Here is a 27,722-nt window from a genome sequence, read left to right on the forward strand (position 1 = left end):
GACCACGACATCTGACAATCTAGAACTTGAAGTCAGTTTTTTTAAACTGATGCGAAAACTCAAGTTACGACATTTTTTTGACAATACATTACCGGAGAGACCACCACAAGAAAAAGATCAATTAGCAGGGTTAAGGCCTCACAGTACCTTCCAAGCTCCAACCAGTCACAAAACGCTTGATTTATTTGAAAATCTAGTAAAACAAGAAATAAAGAAAATCAAACATGTCAAACCGAAAAATAGAAATATCACACAAAAGGATCTTGACACCTTACATCAACTGGCAAGGAACGACAAAGTGACATATACCAAAGCGGACAAAGGTGGCGCTATTGTCATCATGAACACAGAAATGTATAATCAAAAAGTTAAAGAACATATTTCAGATGACAAAATTTATTGCAAACTGGATAGAAACCCCACATTGGAATATGCAAAAACACTAAAAAACATCATTGATGGTTCAATACAACAGGGCATCATTCTAGAAAGAACAAAGAATTTTTTACTGATGTCAGACCCAAAAAGCCCTACACTAAGAATGCAACCAAAAATACACAAAAACATCAATGACCCACCCATGCGACCAATCGTATCCACGAGAGGAAGCCTGCATGAACCAGTAGGTCAACTGATTGACCGGTACTTTCAACCAATAGTACAATCTATGCGTACTTATGTTAAAGATACATCTCAATTTTTACAAATTCTGCAACAACTGCAATTGGATCCAACACAAAAAGTAATACTATGTACAGCTGACGTTTGCAGCCTATACACTAGTATTCCCCATGACATGGGTATTGAAGCGATGGAAGCAGCCCTTCTGAATTCAGAATTAGATCATGATTTTCAAACTTTCTTGATGGAACTGATGTATTTTACTTTATACCATAGCTATTTTAAAGTTGACGAAACATGGTACCAACAGCTATCAGGAATGGCTATGGGCAATTCAGCAGCCCCTGTGTATGCGAACATTTTCATGCAGTGGTATGAAAACCGATACATATTCTCCAACAGCGAATGGACGAACAACTTAAAATTGTTGATCAGATACATTGACGACTATTTTATCGTATGGACAAACACACAAGAAAAACTACAGATGGAATTAACTAAATTCAATGATCATGACCAAAGAATACAATTGACATGGAACATGTCAGATACTTCTGTAAATTTTCTTGATGTCAAGGTGACCATTACCAATGAGGGATTCATGACTGACTTATACGTCAAACCAACAGACCGAAATAATATGTTGCTATACTCAAGTTTTCATCAACCAAATTTAATCAAAAACCTACCATTTTCACAGATGGCTAGAGTAAAACGAATCACTTCTGACAAAAACACATTGAATACTAGACTTGATGAAATGACAAATAAGTTCACATCTAGAGGTTACCCCCTATCTCTACTAGAGGAATCCAAAAAGAAGATTGATAAAATTGGAAGACAACAGTTACTAACCAGCAAAACCAAACCAGAACAGACAAGAACAGTTGTAGTATCTAAATATTCTACAGCGAGTAAGAAATACAAACAAGCAATCATGAAGCACTGGTCAATCCTAAATATGGAACCTGATTTTAATCAATCATTCAAGGAACCTCCTATCTTTGCATTCACAAGGGCAAAAAACTTAGGAGAGATTTTACAACAGAAAACCATGGATACATCATCATATACAGGAACAAAACCCTGTTTAAGTTGTGGGAACTGCAACTGTGTGATTCGAGGCAACATAATCAATCATCCCTCCAAAGGATACCCAATAAAACTGAGAGTCAACGCGACCTGTGAATCTAGCAATCTGATTTATGGAATCAAATGCCCTTGCGGCAAGATCTACGTGGGTAAAACCGAAAGACGCATCAAAGTGCGATTAACGGAACACAGATCCAACATAAGATTAAAGAATACCAAATCAGCATTATCACTCCATTACACAGAAGAAAGTCACAATGTTTCACAAATCAAATTCATAATTTTGGAAACAGTTCAAAAAGTTGAAGGGAGAAACAACAACAAATATCTACTTATGAGAGAGAACTATTGGATTCATAAACTGTCCACCCAGAAACCAATGGGACTAAATGATAGAATCGAATTTGCATGCTACCTGTAAAATTACATGAATTGCTCTTATTTTGACTGTATCTTGTATATACTGTGTGTTGTTCACATATTCTAAGACACTCATACTCACACATTATTTTTCATTTTGTATTATCTTTACCTATGGCTCACAACACTAATCCCCTTAAACACCATTGTGAACCACATGAGTTCGAATCCCGTTTTTTTGTTTTGCGGCAATTTATTTATTATTTTTTGAACTCTCAAATTATATTGTCTAAATATCACTGTTTACTAAGTGATATATTTCGCTCTGGCCAGATCACTAGTTCGACGTGTATACCTATTTTGCACGCAATTACCGGCGAACCGTCGTGCCCATAGTCTTTTCTTTATGTTTGTGACACGTCATTTGTCACATGACCGGAACTCTCTTGAAAACACTGCTAACGCGGCTGTTCCATGTACCAGCTCGTACCTCGAGAGGACCCACAGTGAACCGGCATTCCCATCGCTAAGAAGGTTAGTTACTCAGACGGTTATCTAGAGCAGTGCGAATTTCACTCTAGATTCGGACATGGTGTACAGATACCAGAACTTGGTTCTTTTTTTATCTTTCTACAGGTTTTCCCAACTTTGGAAACCTTCGACATGTGAGTTCATTCAAACCCCCGTGTTTACCCATATTGATTGGTTAGATACTATGCATGTTACACAGGTCGTCACATTTTTCACTATACGTTCACGTACTGCACCTAACCCCTCTTTTTAATCACGTTTTTTTCACTGCAATATGATTGTTTATGTACATTAGAATATGAAACATATTATTGATTATAATTATTATTTTTAACAGTGTCGTTGTCCCTGATGAAGGGCATATTTGCATGCCCGAAATGCATTGGATGCACTAAGATGACAATGTCTGACTTGATGATGAAAATGCCAATAATCAGTTAAATGAAACAAGAAAGATGATATGAAGCATACCTAATGATCACAAATAAAATGATCAATGAATGAATTGAAGCATGTGTGGAAGTCTTCTTATTACTATGAAGACAATATTGTGAGTGCCTACGAAGGGATGGTTCTAGAGATCCTTTAGTTCCACAACTTTGGCCCTCTACAAGTGAGACATGTAAAGCATCATGAACTTCAAGAGATTAAGTAAAGTCCACACCTTTTCTGAAGCTTTCCACAGTATTAGAGGGAGCCCTCGTCGAGGTCAATGTGGTCCAAATCAGAGCCAGTATTCAAACCTCTGTTGGAGCGCCATCTGGCCCAGACTCTCTCCCATTTGCGTGGACAACCCCTGCCGAGATAGATCGACTTTTCATTTGCCACTCACTAGTCTATATCTCCTTCCCACCCCACCACAGTTAGAGGCCCTCTAGCACCCCATAAATGTGCAATGTTTTGCTTGGCTACCACAAGTTTCAGTGAGAGCCACAATTTGCTATATCTTTGGGGTGGATCATCCCCCCATATGTGTAGAAGGCATATCTTCGCCGTGTCCGGGGGTGCCATTTCCATTACCTTCTGGAACTCCAGGCAATAGGTTTTCACCACTGGACAAGACCACAGAGTATGGAAGAAGGCGCCCCTTTCACCACAACCCCGAAGACAGTGGTCCGTCCAGCAGAGGCCCTTGGCTCAGACCAAAGTACAGGAGTAATATGAGTGATGTAAGATCCGTAGGTGGACGAGGCGAAAACGTATGTTAGTGGCCACCTCACTAAAAGCTCCAGTGCCTCCTCCCACTCCCACTCCTCACAATCTCCAATGTCTCCTTCCCATGTATTCCTAAGTGTGGTGAGGATGTTTGGTGAGTTATTGAGTAATTTCTTGTAAATGAGCAAAACAGTTTTTTTGGGTAAGGCCTCCGAGAGGACTCTGTCCTCTAGCGGCGAGGATTCCGGGACGGAGGTGCGATTTCGGATGTGCACTCTGAAGGCATGGCAAAGTTGCATATATCGTAAGGCTTCAGTGAGAGCTAGATCGTATTGGGCCTTCATTTCCGGATGTACGTTGTTACAACACATGCTTTTACCACGCATGCCTTTACAACGCAGGTTTTTCAACGCAAGTTGTTACAACGACTTGCGTTGAGGGGTGCTGGATAGTGAATAGTATAATTTACTATTCCAACTCCAGTCCCCGTGGATGGTAGGGAAGGTGTTGGATAGTAAATTAAACTATTACCTATCCTAGAGCGCCCCCCAGTGCAAGTCGTTGTAATGACTTGCGTTGAAAATCCTGTGTTGTAAAGGTACTGCGTGGTAAAAGTTGCGTCGTAAAGGATGTTTCCCTTAATTTCCGCCCAGGTAAGCATGTTTCCGTCTTGCCACACATCGCCCACTGTGGATATGCCTATGAGGTTCCATGGCCTGAAGCTATGTAACCTGCCCACTTGACTAGGGGAATCACTGCACCACAGTGGGGTCATTTCAGTGGGCCTCTCCTTCCAACCCAGGAATTACGTGGCTGTCCTTCACTCCCGGGCCATGGTGAGCGTCTGGGGCAAAAACGTCTCAGCATTATGTGAACCATAGAGCACCCCCCTTGGTAGCCCCAGTTTCCCATCAACTGAAAAGTTTTCTTGAACATAACCATTGTTCCAACTCTTTAGCCATCTGATGGGAAAGTTTACGCAAGTGTCCTTCTTAAAGAACTTACAAAATGGGTGGAAACGAAAAACCTGATCCCTTTCAGCCAAACTGGTTTCCAAAAAGGCTGCCACATCGAGGACAACTTGATCTCCTTAGCCCACCTGATGGAAAGAACTCTAGCTGCAAAAGGCAAATCAATGTACCTAGGATTCATTGATTTTCGCAAAGCCTTTGACAGCGTTAGTCGGCCTAAATTGTGGGAAAAACTGGCAAGATGGGGTATGCCACAGGCCCTACTAAACGCACTAATAGCCCTACACACGGACACCTGGGTTAAAGTCAGAGTAACATCGAAATGGTCTACCTCCAACAAAATTTATACAAATAGAGGCTTAAAACAAGGGTGCACTCTTGCACCATTACTCTTCAATCTGTTCCTCGCCGACCTGCCTAAAAGGTTGTCCCGATCAAGAGCCTTCCCCCCCGGAATCGGTCAAAGCAAAATCCAAATTCTACAATATGCAGATGACACCATTCTTCTAGATCAAACCCAGGTGGGCCTCCAAAGATTGTTCAATTCCCTCACCCAGTACTGCAAAAACAATATGCTAGAGATAAACGTTAGTAAAACCAAAGCGATGGCAATTTCTCCCGCGAATACAAAAAAGATCATGTGGTTTATAGAAGGGAAACCAATGAAGACTGTCACTGCATATAAATATCTGGGCGTCTGGATTGATCATAAAGGGAGATGCTCGGTGCACACAACCGAGATGCAGGCAGTGGCTCGTAGTCTAGAGGGGGCCTTCATGAGAACGAAGAGCGCTCTGCATTCCCAGGACCTTGTCCCATTGATAAAATTGATCAATGCAAAACTCCTTCCTACAATCTCCTTTGGTGCAATAATTTTTAAAGACAAAATGAACAACTGGCTAGATAGAGTACAATCATCATGCTATCGCCGGGTCTTTCGACTGCCAAATTCGACTTCCCATGCCCAAATTCGGAAAGAATTTTCCTTATCCTCTATGCGCTGGATTATGGGTGCAAGATACGTCTCATACTGTCTGAAAGCGAAACAAGCTAACCCCCATACGTTGAATAGCTGCATATGGCTCCTGCTTAACAACCCAACTACATCATGGAATAAATACCGGACATTCTGCCTTAAATCCCTCGAAGCGGGGGATATATGGTCCTCTTCCTTGTCCAATGAAACGAAATCGAAGCTTGTAACCAAGCAAGCTAAAATCCTATCAAATCAATCAGACACGCAACAGGTTCTTCAGCTTTTTCATGGCACTTGGGCTGCCAAACTATATGCCTCGAAAAGTCTCCCATCTTATCTCGCATCAGCAATGAAGCCGTATATCAAACACCAATTGATGAGATTTCGATTTGGCTTAATTCCGTTGAAGGCATATAAGTTTGGCCATGGATATAAGAAAGAAGCCTCTTCTCAGTGCCGTTTTTGTAACCAGGGAGAGGAAAGCTTAACCCACATTTTGTGCATCTGCCATTGCCTTCGGGCGCAAAGAATATTCTGGCGGAGACCAATTTGGCTTCTTTTAGGCATCAGGACATGTCAAGAAGCGCTCGAGGCATGTATGAGGGGGGACTCGCCACAGTTGGCGACTCGCTTTGTAAAATTCATCACAGAAATTAACTGCTTGTCTCTACCATCTGATCAAACTTGAACGTTTACCCCCCTAAGTGACATTCCCTTGGCTTTTCTGCTTTCCCTTCCCTTTACCTTACCCATCAATTCTATGGTCTCCTTTAACAGATCTGAATACACTTTTCTATTTTAATTATCATTTTTGTATGTGCAGATTGCAATGATTTTAATTAATTGTGCAATAAAAATTTTACTTACTTTAGCCATCTGTGGAGATTTATTGTTGTTAACTGTTTTTGAAGCTGCACTTATATTTAATATTGCACAGGTAACTGGTACATATTCCATTATATACTATGAGCGGAATAATACAGAGAAAAAATAAATACTTATCTTGTTTTTAATAGTAGATATCTTTCTCGATCATTTGAGCAAAGAAAACTTTGATCATACTGAAAGGTCAAATATGAGCTCAGTGTTATTCACTGACATATCTCATTGTCCACATTGTGGTCAATTTGCTCTCATTCGCTTTAGATAACAGGACACTTTAAGACAGTGAAGCCTTATTGGTGGAAAAAGTGGACAGTGCAGTTGAGAAGCAACTGACACAAATTTGTATACAACACCAGTAACAATGCACCTGTTCTGCTCTGTGCAGTTCTTACCTGCAATAGCTGTTGCCGCCCACTCATTGGAATCCTCAATTGTTTCTATGGTGATGGTTGCTGGTGATCCATTCACTGTGAAAGGAAAAAAACAGGTAACAAAGGCTGCCTCTTTCAAATTCACTCTGAGTTCAATTAGTTGGTGTACATTCTTGACTACCCAGGATCATGATTACTGTCATACTTTGGAACTGTATGGATTTTAGAATAAAACCGATCAGAAAAGCAAGTATGGGTCCAACTACGTGCTTGTTCCAGGGCATAAAATATTGAAAAATTGCTTCTTGTAAACATAGTTCTCCATGAAGTGAATCAATGCTGATCCCTCTAATGGTTTTGTCTTCCTCAATACCTAGGATTTCAATATCATGCTACCCAAACGGGAACAGTGGGAATAACACAACTCGTGTTCTTGTTGGCTATTATAGGTAACATTCTTGGAAGCGTCTAAAGTGGACTGAATGTGGAAGTGGAAGCCTAAACAGGCTTTTCTGATGATCGAAAAGCACCTAATGCAGATTCTGAAGAGGTTCTAGAATGTTTCTTGCCACTGAGGTGAACTCCTTAATGAAAATTTGGTCACCTCATCAGCATTTTCTGGTACATTGGTACTACTTGAGGTGTGGCTGCCAGGAAAGTATAAGATACTTAAGATTTTCTTTTTTGTTCCAGAGTTTTATATAGCGCGAACTTGACCCGAATTGGGTATCAGAGCGCTTTACATGAGCACCAGTTACGTTACATGAGGACACACATTCATTTTTGTTAGGCACAGGGAGATTAAGTGTTTTGCCGAGAATCACAGGATGTTTAGCGTCGTTACCGAGACGCGAACCCAGATCCCCAGGTCCGAGGTCGAGCGCCCTAGCCGTTAGGCCAACTCCTCTCCCCAATCTTTTTCCAATTTATTTTTACTATCTAAAGGGCGTTCCACATAAAAGAACATATAATGGTTCACTCAACAATTCTAGGTGCGTAGATCAGAAAATTTACTGTCAACGTTATGCCATAAAGCTTAGCGAATAGGAACCCTTCTTCATATTTGTCATAATTGCCGGAAGCAGCTTCCGGTAACACAATGCAGTCAGAGTAAATATTGTGTAGGCACCGAACAGGGTCCTATATGGCCTACATATATGATCAAACAACATATGGTCTTGGAGGCTGTATGACACATACAGAACCTACCTCATCTTACTTGAAGACTGCTAGACAGGTCTTCACATAAAGAACAAAATATATCTCTGTACTGTTTCACCCATTGCCTTGACCGGATCCCCTTACAGCTTGTGATGCAAGGCCAGGAAAAATAATTGTATTCTTTTTTTTTTCAAAACCATGTTTGATATTCGCTAGATAGCAGTTAGGGCTACATGTATAATTTTGTTTTACTGAATTGCTATTTAGTAGTAGCAAAATGCGATATATGTAAGGAATCACTAAAGATTTAGCGATTTCTTAATATTACCAAATAGCAATTCAGTAAAAAGTTAAATCGCTTTGGTAAATAGTTAATCGCTATTAGGTAATTCAGCTCCATTTGTACCTGTGGCCCTAAAGGCTCATAGGTGCGAATGGTTTTGCATTAGCTAATTTACAATTACCTAATTGGTAATCGCATATTAGGTAATGCAAAACCAAGGGTGCCCGGGGGCCTAAGACCCATCTAAAGCACCCTCGAAAAAAATGTGCACATGCAAAGCGCACACGTGTCCTAGGACCAGTGTGCGCTACATGGCAATTTGAAAAATTATTTTTTTTTTTGCATATTCAAAAATTGCACATGGTTACCATCAACTTGGAGTCGATGATAATATAATTTCCTAAATGCAAAAATTAGCATTTAGAAAATGCTTGGTACATGTGCTTAGAGAATCGCAAATTGCGATTCCCGATTTGTAATCCTAGTTTTAGATAATCGCAAAAATTGTGATTACCTAAAATGCACTGCCAAAGCCTTTCATACAGGAAAGGCGGTTTTGCATTCGCAAACGGCAGAATGTAGCGATTTGCACTATTTGCATATGCAAAATAGGTTGATACATATGGCCCCTAGTGTCTAACTAAGGGAAGAACAGGTTATTTACCTTCTGTAACGTCTTATCTGGTAGAGACTCTATATAGCCACAGATGTCTTACCTTGAAATTACCTCAGGCGTCAAACTGGATCCAAATATGTTTGTTGAGCAATACTTCTGCGCGCTGGTTGGTGGCGTCATTCGGCTCCGCATGTTGCCGTCCGTGCCAGAAGTGCCTATTTAGGCACCACCCCAGTTTGTGGATGTCAGTTTCTTGATGCGACTTTTCACGCCAGAAGCGCTGAGCTACGTAGAACATAGACCACGGGTGTGAGGAACTAGGGCACTGAAAAGGGAATAGCCCTGTACCTAAAAATCGGTTTGCAGAGCGGGGATGTTGGGTGGGTCCGAAAGGGAACTCCGGCTAGACTGAGTCTCTACCAAATAAGGCATTACCAAAGGTAAGTAACTTGTTCATCTGCTAGAGACTTCTAGCTTCAGATTCCTTACCTTAGAATTGATACCCAGGCAATACCTCCCCGGAGGAGGGTGGGTCTGCGTACTCGATTTAGACCAGAAAGTCCTGCAGGACCCAACGGGCAAAGTGCCTGTCCTGATCGACATGACTGCCTAGGCAGCAGTGCTTGGTGAACGTGTTTAGTGAGTCCCACGTTCCTGCCTGACAGTGTCCTGGACCGGAACTCCACATGCCAACGCAGTGACTGCAGCCTTTGCTCTGGTACAATGAGCACGCATGCCCTCTGGGGTTTGGCAGCGGCGGACACCACATTGAAAAATGGTGAGTCGGGGACGAGCGGGAGGGGAAGCCCAGGGTGGGAGGGGGGAGGGAGTTTAATAATAATAATAATACAAAATAATTACCTGCTGCTGGCCACCTACTGTCTCGCACCTTGGTTGTTACTTGTTCCAGCAGACACTGGGGCTACATCACCGACTCCCTGCCCAATCCCCGCACTGCTCTCCTGCTAAGAGCAGGGAACAGCCTTCCCTTTCTTGGCTCCACCATACCCCACGAAGAGATGATCGTTCACCCCGAATGGTTTTCTGCGGTCAAGGTAGAATGGCAAGGCTGTTTGGGTACAACCGTCTCTCCTCTTCCTGAGGTGAGGAGGAGCGTAAAAGGTGATGGACTTGCCTACGTGGAACTGGGTGACCAACTTGGCAAAAAGGATGCTCATGTTCGAAGGACCGAATTGTCTGACAAAAAAGAGATGTACGAAGGCTGAGATGAAAATGCCTGCAGTTCACTGACCCTCCGGAAAGATGTAATTTTCACCAGAAAGGCTGTCTTGATGGTGAGAAGCCTCAGAGGGCAGGTATGAAACTACTCAAAGGGAGCATACATTAGAAAGGTAACAACTAAGTTAAAGTCCCTTTGAGGCATAACGAAGCGAACTGGGGGCAACGTGCTGCAGGCCTTTAAGGAACCGATTTACAATAGGGGACTTGAAGAGGGAGGGCTGATCTGGCAGCTGCAGAAAGGTGGAGATAGCTGATAAATATCCCTTCAGTATGCCCAAGGCAGAGCCCTTCTGTGCTAGGGTAAAGATAAACAAAAGAACTTGGGAAAGGGGTGCAGATAAAGGGTGAACCTGTATTGCTGTACACTATGCCACACACTTGTTCCAATGGCTGGCATATATCGTCAACCATTGCTACTCAATTTCCACGCAAGAAGACGGAGCACTGACTGGTTCGGGTGAAGAAACCTCCTCTGATGTTGTGACAGAAGATCCTCCCAAAGGGTCAGCCTGATTGGAGGATCGATGGACATGCTCAAAAGCTTGGGATACTAGACTTTCCAAGCCCAGTCCATAGCCACATGGATGACTTGGGTCCAGCGATTACTTAATCTTCATGAAAACACTGGGCAGGAGTGGTATTGGCAGAAAGGAGTACAGAATGCCAAAGCTCCACTCGAGACGAAAAGCTTCTCCAAGCGAGAGCCGCCTTGGAAACTCCAACAAGCAGAGCTACTGACATTGTGCATTCTTGGCAGTGACGAGCAGATCTAACCAAGGCTCTCCCCACTGCTGAAAGAGACGTTTCACCACCTCCGGTTGGAGGAGTCATTCGTGACTCCTCCAGGGATCTAGGGATCTTCAGCTGAGTTCATCTGCCCTGGTGTTCGGAGAATCTTCCAGGTGTTGAACCATTAGGGGAATGCCCGGACGTTTTAGCCATGTCCAGAGGCACAGAGCTTCCTGACAGAGGGCCCAAAAATTCACAACGCCCTGTTTGTTGCAGTATCACATGGCCAAGGTGCTGCCCATGAACACCTGCACCAGCTTTCCCTTGATGGAGGGTAGAAAAGCTCTCAATGCCAATCCGATTGCATGGATCTCCAACAGGTTGATGTGGAGTCTGGATTCCACCGGAGACCAGAGTCCTATGATCTCTACCTCTCCCTGATGTCCACCCCATCTCAGGAGTGAAGTGTCTGTCACTACTGTCCGTACTGGTTGGGTAAGGGAGAGGTGTCTGTCGCTGACCAAATCGTAGTCTGTCAGTTATTACTGCAGATCTTTTTGCAGTGCCCTCTGAGATCTGGAGATGCTGATGTTGCGCCCACTGGAACTTTAGGTCCCACTGCAGAGCCCGCATATGCCAATTGGCATGCTTCACTAGAAGGATGCAGGAGGCCATGAGGCCCAGCAGCTTCAGAGTCTGTCTCACCTAAACCCAGGGTAGATGCTGAAATATAAGTATCATAGCTCGAATATCCTGGACTCCCGTTCAGGAGGATAAGCCCACAACTGCACCGTGTCCAGAACAACTCTGATGAAAGGGCATGTCTGAGAGGGAGTAGGGTGTGACTTTAGCAAGTTAATAGTGAACCCCAGCGAAAGCAGGATATTCGCCGTATTCTGGAGGTGGGAGAGGAGAGTCTGAGGGGAGCTCTCCTTCAACAGCCAGTCGTCGAGATTGTGGAAGACTGTCACCCCTGATTGGTGAACACCCAAGGGGAGCTGGTAAGGCCAAAGGGAAGTAACTGTGAATTGAGAGTGCTCATGGCCTACTGTGAACCGCAAGTATCGCCGATGGGCAGGCAGGACGGAAATTTGAAAATAGGCTTACTGCAAGCCCAACACTACCATCCAGTCTCCGGGGTCTAGGGCAAACAAGACCTCAGCCTGATTAAGCATTTTGAACTTATCCTTTTTGAGGAAGTAGTTGAGGCCTTGCAGATCTAGGGTAGGATGAAGGCCCTTGCCCTTTTTCGGGACCAGAAAGTAGTGGGAATAGCAACCACAGCCTACTACTGGGGCCAGAACCCTCTTGATGCCAAGAGAGTTCCGGCTTCCTCCTGAAGCAAGTTAAGGTGGTCCTCCGTCTGCCGGGGGGAGGGGTAGTCTTGAAAGTGGGGGAGTAGACCTTTCGGACTACCTGAAGAATCAACTTATCTGAAGTGATATTTTGCAGTGGTGGATGTGACGGCTGATCCTGCCACCAACCAGCAGCCCATGAATTTGAAGGCCCGGACTAGAAAGGTCTAGAGGCTGCAGAAGGAGGAGTGGACTGACTCAACCTTTGACTGCCTGACCCACGGGCCAAAATGAGCAGCGCCCATCGCCGCTCAGAGTTTGCTGAACTTGCGGTCTTGTGACTAGGATATGGCTGGCGTGGCTGAAAGCCCCTTCTGTGTCCACAAATGGGGTAAAAAGCAGATGGGAGAACGGGTGGCCACAAAGAGGTCCAAGGACTTGGCCGTAGCCCGTGAGTCCTTAAAGCGCTCCAGGGCTATGTCTGCCTGGTCCCCGAAGAGGGGTGCCATCAAAGGGCATGTCCATAAGGGAAGCCTGCACATCCCCAGAAAAGCCAGAAGTTCTCAGTTAGGCAGGGCGTCGAACAGCCACAGTGGATGACATTGCTGTGCCCAGTGAGTCTGTAGTGTCAAACCCACAATGAATGGTGAATGTTGCCACATCTCTCTTGTCTGATACTGCTTGGGAGAGAATGGTCCGGGTCTCCTCCGGGACCTTTGGCAGCACCTGTGTAACCGTTTCCCACAAGGAGTGGGCATAGCGGCCCACTAGGCATGCTGTGCTCACTGACAGAAATGCAAGATTGGCGGAAGAAAAAGATCTTCTTGTCCCAGCTATCCAGTCTCTTGGATTCCCTGTCTTGGGGAGCGGAAGGGAATGTGCCTTGTGAGGTAGAGGTTTGGGCCACAAAGCTCTCGGGAGTAGGGTGGCTGATGAGGAGCCACAGTACAGGGCTTGGACCAGGTTCCCAGAGGACATCAGTTAAGGCCTCATTGAAAAGCAGGAGGGGTTTGGAGAAGGTGACACTTGGCTGCAGGACTTTTGTCAAGATATTCATCTTGACTTCTACCAAAGGGAGCTGAAGGTCCAGGACCTCGACTGCCATTCTCACCACCATAGCATATGAAGCTCCCTCCTGCATAGCCATGGTATTGGGAGAAAGCAGGACAGAATCTGGGGAGGTATCCAGTCCATTGGCCTCACCAAATCCTCATAGGAGTCAATTTCATGCTCAAGCTGGTCTTGTGAAGGGTCGAGCGATCCCCTCCATTCCTAGCCCATCAACATAAGGCTGAGGAACCGACCTAGGATCCAAGGGTGCCATCGTCGTAGGCTTCGGCATTTGTAGGCGCCAATCAGGCTCATCAGGATAAGAATGGGGCTGGCAGGGGCGGCGTTGGAAGTTTCAGCATGGGGGCAAGTGCCAGGGAGGGATCTTGCAAAGGGCACGACCGGCGCCAGTCCGCATCCACCACCGGATACATTAGGGAGCATCAGTGCCAGGGCAGTAGTTGCAGGCACAGACCTTGATAGAGCCCCCTTTGAGCCTCCGAGGCCAGAAGACATGTCGGGAGCGTCAGGTTGCCCAAACAGGAGGCACACAGCATCATAGAATTCTTTAAGCTGGGTGGGGGTCGCTCCAGCTCCTGGAAAGGTACAGAAGCACGGACCTGACCAAGACGCCTGCTCCGCAGAAGGGGGCCTCTAGCGTTGAGACTCCTTTGTCACGTCGGCCTATGGGCGGAGAGAAGTTGAAGCACGCTCCAACTTCTTGTGTTTCTTATGCCTCTAACCTGTGAATTCGAGCGGGAACACAATAATTTAGGACTCCTCTCAACTGGGAACGAGACTTCCGTGGTGAATGGTGTGGAGTCGAACGCCGGCCTGCAAGCAGCTTTAGGGACCGCTCCCTCAAAGCCTTCGGAGCCATTGCCCGGCAGTCGGAGCACAACTTCGAGTCGTGGTCGTGCTCCAGGGAGCAGAGACAAATTAAGTGTGGATCAGTCACTGACATAGTGCGATGGCAGGTGCCACATGGTTTGAATCCAGAAGTTTTCTTTGACACAGAGGAAAAACCTACAATCCAAAAACAGTAGACAAACGTAAAAAAAAGCCTGTAAAAAAGTGACAGAGAATAGCTCTATTCACGGATCTGCTCTAGCTGAGGTGGCGCTTATGTAGGTAACGTAGACATCACTTCCAGGGACGGACAATGCCGACGACAACATGCGGAGCTGCCCCACGTCACCTACCGGCACGCAAGGGTATTGCTCAGCACAAGTCTTTCGGATCCAGCCTGGCGCCTGGGAAATTCAAGGTAAGGAATCTGAGGCAAGATGTCTCTATCAGATACAAGATGTTTGATACTAAACATGCCTATTTTCAGTGAAGCCTTTATGTAGCTGGGGAACTAGTTTTTACCAGAGTCCAGCACATGTACTCAAATTGGCTTCCCTGTTCACTTATGCTGGCAGCAATACAGTGAACCAGCACAGGGGCTTATCTGCTCGTGCAGATAGGACCTCACATGTGGTATAGTGCACGCTGCCTTAGGGCCACAACGCCAGCTGTAGGGGTGACTTACCTATACCGCATGCAGTGTTTGTAGACGTGGCACACAGGGATATGTGCCATGTCATGTTTTCACTTTTGTCTGAACCAAGACAGGCAGCTTGCAGTGGCAGTCTGTATATGTTTTGTGAGGGGTCTTTTAGGATCCTCACTCCTGTCTCTTTAGGGGCACAGATTAAAAGTCAAAGTCTTGTAATATAATAGATTAATGTCTTCAACCTAACAAGGTATTGTTACGTTATAATGTTTTACCCGCTTGTGCTGCCAAGTCTCCATCTGTGACTGTGTTGCTGAAGTTGATCTCCACTTTGTTAGCTCTTTAAGAATGTGGATTTGCTCACTTCTATAGGTATGTTGCCTACACTAGAAGGCTGGTTTCCTGCTTTAGTTCAGGAGTCAGTCGAAACTCTCCTCTTACAACAGAAAATAGCTTGACTCACTTGTCAACAGAGACATTATTTGCATCTAAGCTTTTTCACTTTGGAGTTTGTTCAAATGATATCTGATGTATGGAATGTTTTAGATTAAAAAAATACTTGTTGGAGTTTCCCTTAACCAAGAACATAACATTTTGTGAAACATTTTAATGCACATTTTCAGAAGTCAGGCTTCTATGATAAAATATTCTGGGTTCATTTTAGTTATGCATATTGATATGTATAAGGTGTGCTAATTACCACAGCCATTAGAGGCCTGGAAATCATGAAAAGACGAGGCCTAAGAATAGGAAGAGCTAGGAAGAGACCATTCTACAGAACCAACAGGTAGATTCATGAAAGACCCGTTTTGAGAGTCTATAATAGCGATTCATAAGGAATCGCTATTTCAGACTCGCAAAACGGGATTCATGTAGGAATCGCAAATTAAATTGCGATTCCTACACATTCCTTATTTGCGATTAGCAAATTGCTAATCGCAAATAAGGAATAACTCCCCATTCATTCCTATGGGCCTAAAGGCCCATAGGAACAAATCAGGAATAACTCCCATAGATTAGGGGGTGAGGGGCCCATAGGAATGAATGAGGAGTATTCCTTATTTGCGATTAGCAATTAGCTAATCGCAAATAAGATAGCGATTTCAAGGGTGCCAGGGGTCTCCAAAGGACACCCTGTAGCACCCCTGAAATGCAAATTTACACAGGTGTTGCGCACACACATGTCCTTTGGACATGTGTGTGTGTAACATGGAACAGAAAAAATGCACTAAAGTGCTTTTTTCTATTTTTTCGCTATTTACCAAGAAGTCAGACTTCGTGGTAAATAGCGACCAAATATTGCAAATTTGCAATTTAAAATTGGTTCATGAATTGCATTTAAGGAATCTCTAATAGAGATTACTTAAATCCAATTCCTCGCAAATATGCGATTTCACAAATAGCGATTTTTGCATTTGGGATGATGAATCCCAAATGCAAAAATCACACTCGCAAAGGGCCAGATTCTCAGAATCTGGCCCTTTGCGAGCGCAATTTACCTTCATGAATCGGGCTGAAAGTGCTAGGCTTGAACCTTGATGTCAATGGATTGTGTATTTTCATTGTGGTGGAAGAGTGTTCCACATTGACATTTTCTCACTGATTACCTATACCTGCCAATGAAAAACCTCCAAAGGCGGTACATGAATTACATTTTTCTTGGGGAATGAAATGGTTCCGGACTAGTTAATACACTAATGGAAAGCATCTTAAGGGGTATACATCAATTAGATTCTTCTTGGTTAAGTAAAGGCTCCCTGCAAGAAAGATTACATACATAGATTTATACCTTCATGTTACTGGCTACATAAGCCTGGACAAACAAGTTTAGCTGAACATCTTTCTATTAGTAGAAGCCAGTGAAAGCCAGTTTTAAAACAAGCATTGGAAATGCAATAGGACTCGCATTAGGAAAGTTTGAGCTATTTGTCTTGTAAATGACAATTTTTTTTATTTGTGTTGGTTTTGAAAATAGCTAAATTAATAGCTTTGTCATTTACAATGCCAATAGTTATAATTTTCGCAAATTTGACACCGATAGCATTTGTAATGCAATGTGTTGTATTTACGTGACTTACATGTATTGTTATTACAAATAACAATGTCTTTTAATGTTTATAATTAATTAATACTTAAATAAAAGTTATTGTAATTTCTAATGGCAATAGCTTAAACTTTTGTAAATAACTTTTTTTAAGATTATGTTCAGTGTATTTTATTGTGACGAAAATCCAAGAACAGAAGTGAAATATTAACATCTTTTTCTTACATTTGTAATAAAGCTTGAAACATTGAGAGAACATATTTGAACCAGTTGTTGAATGGTTGCACAGATTGATGCTGTGGGGGCGCTGAGTGATCTTTTGATGGCGAACGAGTGATGCAGTGGTGTTCAGTGATGCTGTGGTAGCGCATAGTGGTGTTGTGGTGCCCCTGATTGATGCTGTGGTGGTGCTGAGTGATGCTTTATGCTATGCTATGTTTTGTTTTGCTTTCCTATGTTTTGTTTTGGTATGCTATGCTATGTTTTGCTATCCTATGCTTTTGATTTGTTATGCTATGCTATGCTGTGTTTTGTTATGCGATGTTTTGCTCTTCTATGCTATGTTGTGTTTTATTATGCTATGCTTTGTTTTGCTATGTTATGTTTTGTTATGCTATGCTATGGTTTGTTGTGTTTGGTATGCTATGCTTTGCTATGCTATTATATGTTTTGCTATGCTATGCTTTGTTATGCTACGCTATGTTTTGTTTTGTTATGTTATGCTATGTTTTGTTGTTATGCAATGTTTCGTTCTGCTATGTTTTGTTGTGTTTTGTTATGCTATGCTTTGTTGTGTTTTGTTATGCTATGCTTTGTTGTGTTTTGCTATGCTATGTTTTGTTTTGCTATTCTATGCTTTGTTTTGTTATCCTATGCTTTGTTTTGTTATGCTATGTTTTGCTATCCTATGCTTTTACATTGTCATGCTATGCTGTGTATTGTTAATATATGCTTTGTTTTATTATGCTTTGATGGTGAGGGTGTGTGAGGGTGAGTGAGGGTGAGTGAGAGTGGGGGTGGGTGAGGGTGTATGAGGGTGTATGAGGGTTGTGAGGGGGTGTGAGGGTGAGTGAGGGTGTGTGTGGGTGTGTGAGGGTGAGGGGGGTGAGGGTGAGAGGGTGTGAGGGCGAGGGTGTGTGAGGGTGAGGGTGTGTGAGGGTGAGGGTGTGTGATGGTGTGTGAGGATGAGGGGGGGTGTGAGGATGAGAGGGGGTGAGGGGGTGAGGGTGAGGGGGGCTTAGGGTGAGGGGGTGTTAGGGTGAGGGGGCGTGAGGGGGCGTGAGGGTGAGGGGGGTGAGGGTGAAGGGGTGAGAGGTTGAGAGGGTGTGAGGGTGAGGGTGAGGGGGTGTGAGGGTGAGGGGGTGTGAGGGTGAGGGGGGTGAGGGTGTGGGTATGAGGTTGTGAAGGTGAGGGGCTGTGAGAGTGAAGGGGGGTTGAGGGTGACTATGTACCGTAATCTATGAGCAATGAAAAAAGGAAACAAAAGGTCAGATTGGTTGCACATTGAAAGACAGCGTCAATAACTTTTATATAGCACTCTGACCTACAAAAATTAGTACATGCGCGTAGGCACCATTAATGCATGCTGCGCTTTGAAAAAAGTTACTGAATCAACATGCTATAAGTGGAAATGCCGTCAATTTAACTAAGTAAGTCTTTAAGTGTTGATTATAGTTAAGTTTTTGATTAGGAATAAACGGTTGATTTTAGTTTTATATTTGATAAATGTGAGCTAGAATGCATTACGCTCTTTACCCTAATGCACGTTTAATCCTGCTTCATACCGCATGAGTCATTGCAATGTGGATTAACGTAGGTGGCGCAACACACAATAGCACAGTCATGGCTGCACTGGAGGAAATGGATTATTCATCATTTCATCGCGGTTTCGGTTACTCGTACTCATTTCGGAAGTCTCAAACAACGGGTTGCAGTCCTGACACCTGAGCAATGAAGTCACACAAAATATGCACACCATTTCTTTATGAGCAATGGTCACAATAGAAGTGTGGATTCAACTAGAAACCTTGTCGAGTGAAATGTATTGCTTTGACGATTTCTCCCATGTACATTTGGTTTTGCTTTTAATATGATGAAAATAAAATCCTAAGTAATGGTACCTAGGTTACCAGGCTGCTGACTAGAGAAGACATACCACCTCTCCTGCGTGGGTTTAGGTGCAGACCCGACAGTAAATAAAATAAAACGAGACACGGCCTGCCGGCCGTGAAAGTGAAAGTACGGCCGGCCGGCCGTGAATAATTAGGGGAGGAGCAGCCAGGAGAGAGCAGGAGCGGAGGCGCCAAGCTGGGGAACAGATGGCTGGAAAAAAGTTACTGAATCAACATGCTATAAGTGGAAATGCCGTCAATTTAACTAAGTAAGTCTTTAAGTGTTGATTATAGTAAAGTTTTTGATTAGGAATAAACGGTTGATTTTAGTTTTATATTTGATAAATGTGAGCTAAAAAGCATTGCGCTCTTTACTCGAGTGCACGTTTAATCCTGCTTCATACCGCAGGAGTCATCGCAATGTGGATTAACGTAGGTGGCACAACACACAATAGCACAGTCATGGCTGCACTGGAGGAAATGGATTATTCCTCATTTCATCACGGTTTCGGTTACTCGTACTCATTTCGGAAGTCTGCAACAACGGGTTGCAGTCCTGACACCTGAACAATGAAGTCATACAAAATATCCACACCATTTCTTTATGAGCAAAGGTCACAATAGAAGTGTGGATTCAACTAGAAACCTTGTCGAGTGAAATGTATTGCTTTGACGATTTCTCCCATGAACATTTGGTTTTGCTTTTAATATGATGAAAATAAAATCCTGCGTGGGTTTAGGTGCAGACCCGACAGTAAATAAAATAAAACGGGACACGGCCTGCCGGACGTGAATATTTAGGGGAGGGGCAGCCAGGAGAGAGCAGGAGCGGAGGCGCCAAGCTGGGGAACAGATGGCTGGCGAGTTGATGCTGTGCACGAGCATTTTAGGTCAATGCGCTTGCGCATTGACCTAAAAGCGCACGGGCACAGCATCAAATCGCCAGTGTAGTTAAACTCTGTTTAAGCCCCTATAGTCTCGCAAGCTTAATGCGCATGCACATTGACAGGCGAGACCTAAAAAGCACTAGAATAGAACGGGATGAGAGCTAAAAATCAGTTCACACTGTACATCTAATACCTGATCTGGGAAAGCTTGAGATCTCAGAACTTTACTTCCTTTGAAATTTGGAAACACAGATGAGTAAACACTTATGGCATCGAACCTTGAACTAATAGTGATCTCTCCCTTGATGATCTGAAGGTATTTGCTGTATTGCTTTTCAACACCCACACAAAATATGTGGTAAGATATAGTTATCATTAATTCATTGGTTTTATTTTGGTTAAACCCCATAACAGCGTTTTTTAAAGAACAACACATATTAAAAACCCGTAATCGTTTTCGTTCAATAAAAACATAATCTAACTATCCGCAGCAGCAAACATTAACCTGTCAAAAATATATAATAGTGTCATGTGCAATTTAGTCCTACACTACTGATTAAAAAGTTTAAGATTAAGCCTAGGGTACGTAACATGCTAAAAGGATACAATTCATCCATATGTAAAGAATTAAGAACATAGGTAATACATCATATTCTCATCACTAGGCCCGGGGGTATAAACTTGCAATATTAGTCACATACTGGGCAACCCCAAGATTGCTTCGGTCTATACGGCTATGCCTCAAAGAGGCAGAGGCTTCAGGCTGTGTCCAATACATGGCCTGAAAATCATCTTGTCGTTAGATATTTTCATCATAAGGAAACTGAAGGCAGAAGCATTAGATGGGTTTAGAGACAGATAAGATGGATAGTAATTATTCTCCTCTTCTGTTCAGCAGTCTCCTCCTTATGTCCCACAGATAGCCCAAAAACTTGGCAACTGCATAAACTATCAATTCTGTAGTGTTGGATCTAAGTATTCATAAAGCAGTAGTATGGTCGCGTGTCCCCAGTTGTTTACATAATGGTTTTAGCTACTGTGCTCTGGGTCGAACATAAGCGGGCAGGCAAATAATGCATGTGAAGGTGATTCTAGTGTAGTAGTGCTGAGAGGGAGCGACTGTGGTGTCGCTGTGGAACTACTCCATGAACTAGTAAGTGTACTTAGGGGAAGAGCATCAAACCTGAACTGCATATATAGTTTCCTATCCAAAGGGATCTGGATAGTATCTAGATAAGGTTCTAAGAGGGAGATGAATTTCAAATCTGTAAATTCTAAACTGAGCCGACCTTCGTTTGACTTAGTTGTTGCTGTCTGGGCGACCCAGCCCTAATACTTCAATTTTATTTGGTCTTTGCTTGGGAATGAGGCTGGATCCCTTTTTGCCCACAGATCCTCTAGCCCTATATTGGCTAATAGAAGTTTGATGTTCCTTAATCACCCTAACTTATTCTGCTTATCTATTGAGATAACTTAATCTAGGGCCTTAGCATAGGGAGATAGCTCTAGGGTGGAACAAATCCTCGGCCAAAACAGCAGTAGGTGTAGCATAGCCTTATTAGTAATCTTTTTCTTCCCCAATTCAACCCTTAGGGGATGGAGTGGTGTACTCTGGGAAAGCTGGACTATACTCCTCAGGAATTTGTTCTCAACTCTGACAAGGTTGTCGAACCTTTGAAAACCCCACAGCTCTGCACCATAAAAGGCTGCACTCATCGTTTTGGATTCATAAATCTGGAGAGACCCCGCCACTGGTTTACAATGGGAAGATCCTTGTTCTTTGCTCAGCGCCCCAGCTATTTTAGAGAGCCTCAAGATAGATTTAGCTACTTGGGGCTTCCAACACATAGCATCAGCTACAGTGATTCCCAGATAACCGAAGGTGTTAACTCTCTCCAATGGGCCCAGAGCTGGTATGCCCTTATATGACTTATGGGGGTTAATTGTCGAAAATTTAGTTTTAGAGGTATTGATTTCCAGACCACAAATGTTGCAGAAAGTATTAAATCGTATGAGCAATTTCTGTAGAGCCCCAGGTGTTTTTGACACCAGCAGGGTGTCATACGCAAACATCAGCGTTACGACCTTTTCTCCATCCAGCATTGGCGCGTCGGTGGGGTCCCGCTGCAGATATTGCACAACATTGTTTATGTAAAGAGAGTAGAGTGAGAGGGTCCAAGACACAACCTTGGCGGATGCCCCTACTGACGTCTATTGAATCAGTAAGCGGTCTTTGGTCGCCCCAGCTGAGTTTGGCAAAGTTTGCTGCATGAAGGCGAGTTATCAAGGGGGGCGTGGCTTGGATGCCGAGGAGGTAGGCTGCGCGAGCCCGGAGCTCCGCGCCCGATCCCAGATATCATCCTGATTATCCACGCGAATTCCAGCGAAAATTGAAAAATCCGTGATTTAAAGGCACCACGGAGGCAGCGGCGTTCAGAGTGGGCGACCTGGAGCTGTTCCTCCTCCTGAAAATCGACCTCTAGCAAAGGCATCGGGTGTGATAGACATTGATCTAAGATGGCACCCTGAGGCCTGGACGACTGTCGCAATCGGCGGAGGTGGCTTGAGGCCCGGTTCTACTGTTGATCCAGTACTAGCGGTGATTACCGGACCGGAGGGCCTCTCTCAACCCTGTAAGCAAGTACGGGTGGCCTTTCCTCGCTCTGGTGGCGAGTTGACGGGGACACGGGAACACAAGCAGATTGTCCGGGGAGGCCCCAAAATGGCGGCGGCTTTGTGACGACGACCCGACTCCCCGCACATAGATTGGCACCTCGAGACCCCGTTGTAGCAGTGGACTTCCGGGAATTGGCCCCACGGGTGAGGTCAGAGCAGTGTTCAGTGCCTTGCGGGTGTCTCAGATCCCTGTTCCTATCGTTAAGGGGGCTGTCCAGTGGCGAGGTCCTGCAGTGCGGACGACTGCGATTCATAGGGATCCTAGGAGCCAGTGCCAGCCGCAGCCGGGATGGTGAAGCTAAAAGGGAAGGGGGACGGAGCGGCTGATTCGGAAATGCCGGATGGAGCGGACAGTGACCACCCTGCTCTCCAACGCATGCAGGACCGTATACTAGAGGCCATCACGACCACAAAAGACGCCCTGCAGAAGGACATTGCCCAGGTGGCGACGGGCCTAGGCCTCCTGAAAGCGGATCATGACAAGCTTAAGGACAGAGTCAAGAATATGGAGATATCTATTCAAGAATTGGCCCCGGATCACACGGCGGTGAAGGCTCAGATGGCGGATGCTCTGGACAGGTTGAAAGTGCTGGAGAGGAGGGCTGAGGATGCGGAAAATAGGAGTAGGCGCAACAACGTTCGCCTGGTGGGCCTTCCAGAAAAAATTGAGGGCGATGACATGGTGGGCTACCTCGATAATTGGCTACGCACCGAAGTTGCGCCAGAAGGACTATCTCCTTTCTTTTCCTTGGAACGGGCCCATAGGGTTCCGGCCCGACCACCGGCCCCGGGCCTGCCGCCTCGCCCGGTGGTGATTAAGGTGCTTCACTACAGAGATCGAGACTGGCTACTACAGAGGGCGAGGGAAGCAGGACCCTTCCAAGTTGACAATAACAAAGTCACCCTGTTCCCGGATTACACTTTTGAGACCCAGAGACTCAGGGCCAATTTCCTGTCACTCAAGCGTGAGCTCCGTGGGGAGGGCATCAAATACTCCCTTCTCTTTCCAGCGAAGATGAGAGTAATTGTGGACGACAAGTCGCTTTTCTTTACCACCTCGGCGGACGCTTGGGCCTGGTGGGACACGTACAAGGCTGGTACGGACGGGGCTAGAGTCAGGGCGGAGGAGGCTCGAGAGAAACAGCCGATCAGGAAGTCGCAACGTATTCGCAAAAATCGGCGGAGGACTGGGAAACCATCGGTGTCACAGACGGAGGCAGAGAGGAAGGCTGCCCTACAGGCGGTGGTGGACCTCTCTGGTACGGCGAGGAGCCAGTCCGGGAAGGGCACGGACTCGGAGGAGCAGGGCACGGGATCGGAGACGGAACTTACGGAATTCGGAGGGGCCAAGGGCCCCGTCGTCACGCCGCAAACGTCTGGGGAGATAGTCGAGGCCTGAGACGCTGGACTTGAGGAGTGGCCTGATGGTCAAACACTGGGGTGCTGTGCCCGTGTGCGCAGTTTTCAGCTATATGGGACTTCGTGAGTTATTCATGGGGGGGATCATGGGACGGGATGAGCGGGATTGCTTTGTTTTGACGAACTCCTTCGGCAGCGGTCCGCGCCCTACTGGCCCTTACGGTCATCGCAGTGGAGACTGCGAGTCTTAGTGCCTTTCTTTGAGGGGGATATTTAGTTGTGACAGTTTGGATGGGTTCACTTCCAATTGTGGGGGGTCCTGTCCTGGGGGGGGCGGGAACCGAGAGTAGTTGGGGATGCTCAGGTTGGGTTCGGAGGGATGTGGGGTTCATTTGTTTGGAGAGGGAGGGGGGTCAGTATTATGTTGGCATGAGCGCATGGTCGACGGATGTTATTGTTCTGTCTGTAGATGCAGGGAGGTATGGCTAATACGGGGGCTCTGAAATGTGTAACCTGGAATGTGCGGGGTCTCCATACCATGGTGCGTAGACACAAGGTCCATGCGTATCTGAAACGTAGGGGAGTGCATATAGCTTTCCTTCAAGAGACGCACCCCACCAAGCAGGAGGGAGTAGCGCTGCAGCGGAGGTGGAGGGGACAGGTATTTAACAAGACATATTCGGCCTTTGCGAGGGGGGCCTTGATTTGGATACGGGCTGGGGTTCCCTTCCAGGTCACTAAAAAAGTAGTGGATCCAGAGGGTAGATTTGTGGCTGTGGAGGGGAGACTTAGGGGCCGAATAGTGTCTCTTTGTAGTGTGTATGCTCCGAATGTAGATTTGCCCGCTTTCCTGACAGCGCTTTCGGGCAAACTGGCGAGTTACTTGGCAGGGTCGATGGTTATGGGAGGGGATTTCAATTCGGTGGTGGATACTGTTTTGGATAGATCCCATCCCCCATTGCACTCTTCCCCAATCCACAGAATAGCGAAACGAAGATTAGATTGGCAGGAGAGTTGGGACCTGGGAGATGCCTGGAGGACACTACACCCTACCACGAGAGATTACTCCTTCCATTCTACTTTACATGACCTTCATGTTAGGTTGGATGTGTTTCTGTGCTCTTCGCATGTGCTTTCAGCAGTGGGAAGCGCGGAGTATTTGGCCCGCACGTTGTCGGACCACAACCCTCTTCTGTTGTCCCTGAACTGGATGGTGGAAATCAATTGTGTCCCAACATGGCGGTTACGACCTGATACCCTGGATGATCTGCTTTTTAGGGAGGCCTTGGGGGAGCGAGTGACACGCTACTTTGAAGAGAACAGTGGCTCCGCCTCCACTAGGGCTGTGGAGTGGGATGCGTTTAAGGTGGTGGTCAGGGGTCACTGTATTGGGAGCTTTGCAGGTGCTCGTAAGACTTTGTTAGATGACCTTGATAGAGCGGAGCGGCGGTTGAGGGAGAGGGAGAGAGAGAGCCCGAACCATCCTGAGCTCCAAGAGGGGGTTAGTGACGCCAGAGAAGCAATGGCGGTGGAGCTAGAACGGCTGCGTAGTTTCGACCACAAGGTCTATCTGACGAGAGCGAATGCGGAGGGCGATAAGGCGGGGACGATGCTGGCGTGGCTTGCCAATCCGATCAGGACGGGTGCTCCAATCATGTCTGTTCAGGAGGAGGGGGGCGGGCTTTGCCACACCCAAGCCGGGATCCTGGATAGGTTCAGAGTGTATTATGAGGGTCTGTATGAGAGCGGGCTGACGGGAGGGGCGGAGGAATTGGACACCTTCCTTGGAGGGTTGCAGCTACCACAGCTAGAGCAATCGGAGGCAGAGGAGCTGGGTCGGCCTATAACGATCGGAGAGATAGGGTGTGCAGTGAAACAGATGGCCAGGAACAAAACCCCAGGGCTAGACGGTCTACCGATCGAGTTCTATAGCAAATATTTAGAGTACTTGGCCCCGCAACTGCAACTGGTTTACAACGAGGCACGGTCGCGAGGTAGACTCCCGCGGTCAATGTGTGAGGCTCTTATGATCCCGTTGTTGAAACCGGGTAGAGCGAGTGACGCCCTCTCATCTTACCGTCCATTATCCATGCTCACGACGGATTACAAGATACTGAGCAAAATCCTGGCGAATAGATTGTTGACTCACATGACGGGCTTGATCCATAAAGATCAGTGCGGCTTCATCCCAACGCGGAACACCACCCACAATATCCGTAGGCTGACCAGGCTGCTGGGAGCTCGGTTGCCGGAGGGGTCTACTCCTTTCGTGCTCTCCATAGATATCGAGAAAGCCTTCGATAGCCTTGAGTGGGAATATCTATACGAAGTGATGAGGCGTTTCGGATTAGGGGAGGGCTATATCAACTGGACCAAAGTCCTATATGCTGAAGCCAGAGTTAGAGTGGGTTCACTGATATCGAGTCAGTATCCGGTGCGACGCGGCACTAGGCAGGGGTGCTCACTTTCCCCCCTTTTGTTCGCGTTGGCAATGGAGCCTTTTGCAGCGGAAGCCAGGTCCGGCCGCCACTATAAGGGTTTGGTCTACAGGGCCAGGCCACATGTCATCTTGTTGTATGCGGACGACTTGTTGATGTTTTTGGCCGATGCGGAGGGGGAATTGCTGGGCGCGAGACGTTTGCTAGAATTATTCGGGCGGATGTCAGGCCTGAAGGTCAATTGGACCAAGTCTTGCCTATACCCGTTGAGACGGGGAGAGCCATGCCCCCTCACGGCACAAGAGCTCCGATGGGAGCCTCATTGCCTGCTTGGCGTTTACGTGTACCACACCCCAGCTGACATGTTGGATGGCAACATCACTCGTTGCATTAACGCCCTGAAAGGATGTATGGATTTCTGGGCTACACTCCCACTCTCATTGGCGGGTCGGGTCTCCTTGCTTAAGATGGTGGCATTACCTAGGCTATTATATCATTTTAGAACTCTCCCGATATGGGTACCCGGCTCAGTCTTTCGACACCTGAGATCGCTGATTATAGCGTTTCTGGCACGGGTCGGCGGCGCATAGCGCTAGATACCCTCTTACGGCCCAAGGATGAGGGGGGCATGGCGGTGCCTGATTTTGAGTGCTATTACCTAGCGGCTCAGCTGCAGACTTTCACACAGGAGGTCGCGAGGGTGTATCGAGGCCCGGAGACCACTAGAGATGAGGGCACTCCGCGGCATGTGCTTGCGTATATCACGCTACATCAGAAGTTATTGCTCAGAGATCTAACAGTGGAAGAGCAGACGTTCCGACTTTGCTGGAACCGGGTGCGCAAACGGGCGGGAATCCGCCGCATGTATGCTCCGGAGATCCCGCTGGGAATGGTCACAGCCCTGCCTCATGGTGGGGACTGGTCGAGACTGCTGGGTTGGGAAGAGGCTGGGGTCTAGATGCTGGGTGATTTGTATGAAGACGGTGCTTTGCTTCCGTTACAGGAACTACAGGAACGTTTCGACCTTCCACGAGGTGACTATCTCCTACACGCGGCGGTAACGGGCGCCATGCAAGACCACTGGGGTGAGGGACTGCAGGAACCCGCGACCTCCATGGCGTGCCAATACGCGATGATGGCTGCAGGAACTTTTAAGGCGGTGACCTGTTTGTATTCCAGGATGTTGCGGGAGGCCCTGCAGCCGCTCACAGCTCTAAAAGCTAAGTGGGAGTTGGACCTCCAAATGGAGATTCCTGACGCCACTTGGGGCCAACTATTACGGAAGGCGCGGAAGAGCACGAGGAACGCTTGATTCCAACTCATACATTTTTATATTGTTCATAGGGCATACCTCACGCCAGGGAAACTAAG

General features: G+C 46.0%; 1 protein-coding gene across 2 annotated transcripts in view; it reads right to left on the bottom strand.

Annotated features, from left to right (window-relative positions):
* The window catches only part of GMEB2 (glucocorticoid modulatory element binding protein 2), a 161,342-nt gene that overhangs the window by 38,890 nt on the left and 94,730 nt on the right, over positions 1 to 27,722 (bottom strand). For both annotated transcript variants that reach the window (XM_086932744.1, XM_086932743.1), the window contains exon 7: positions 6,984 to 7,058. In XM_086932744.1, the coding sequence (XP_086788870.1) occupies positions 6,984 to 7,058 (75 nt within the window). The remainder of the gene's footprint in view (positions 1 to 6,983; positions 7,059 to 27,722) is intronic.

Source organism: Lissotriton vulgaris, chromosome 7 (assembly GCF_964263255.1).
Source record: "Lissotriton vulgaris chromosome 7, aLisVul1.2, whole genome shotgun sequence".
Taxonomy (NCBI): Eukaryota; Metazoa; Chordata; class Amphibia; order Caudata; family Salamandridae; genus Lissotriton; species Lissotriton vulgaris.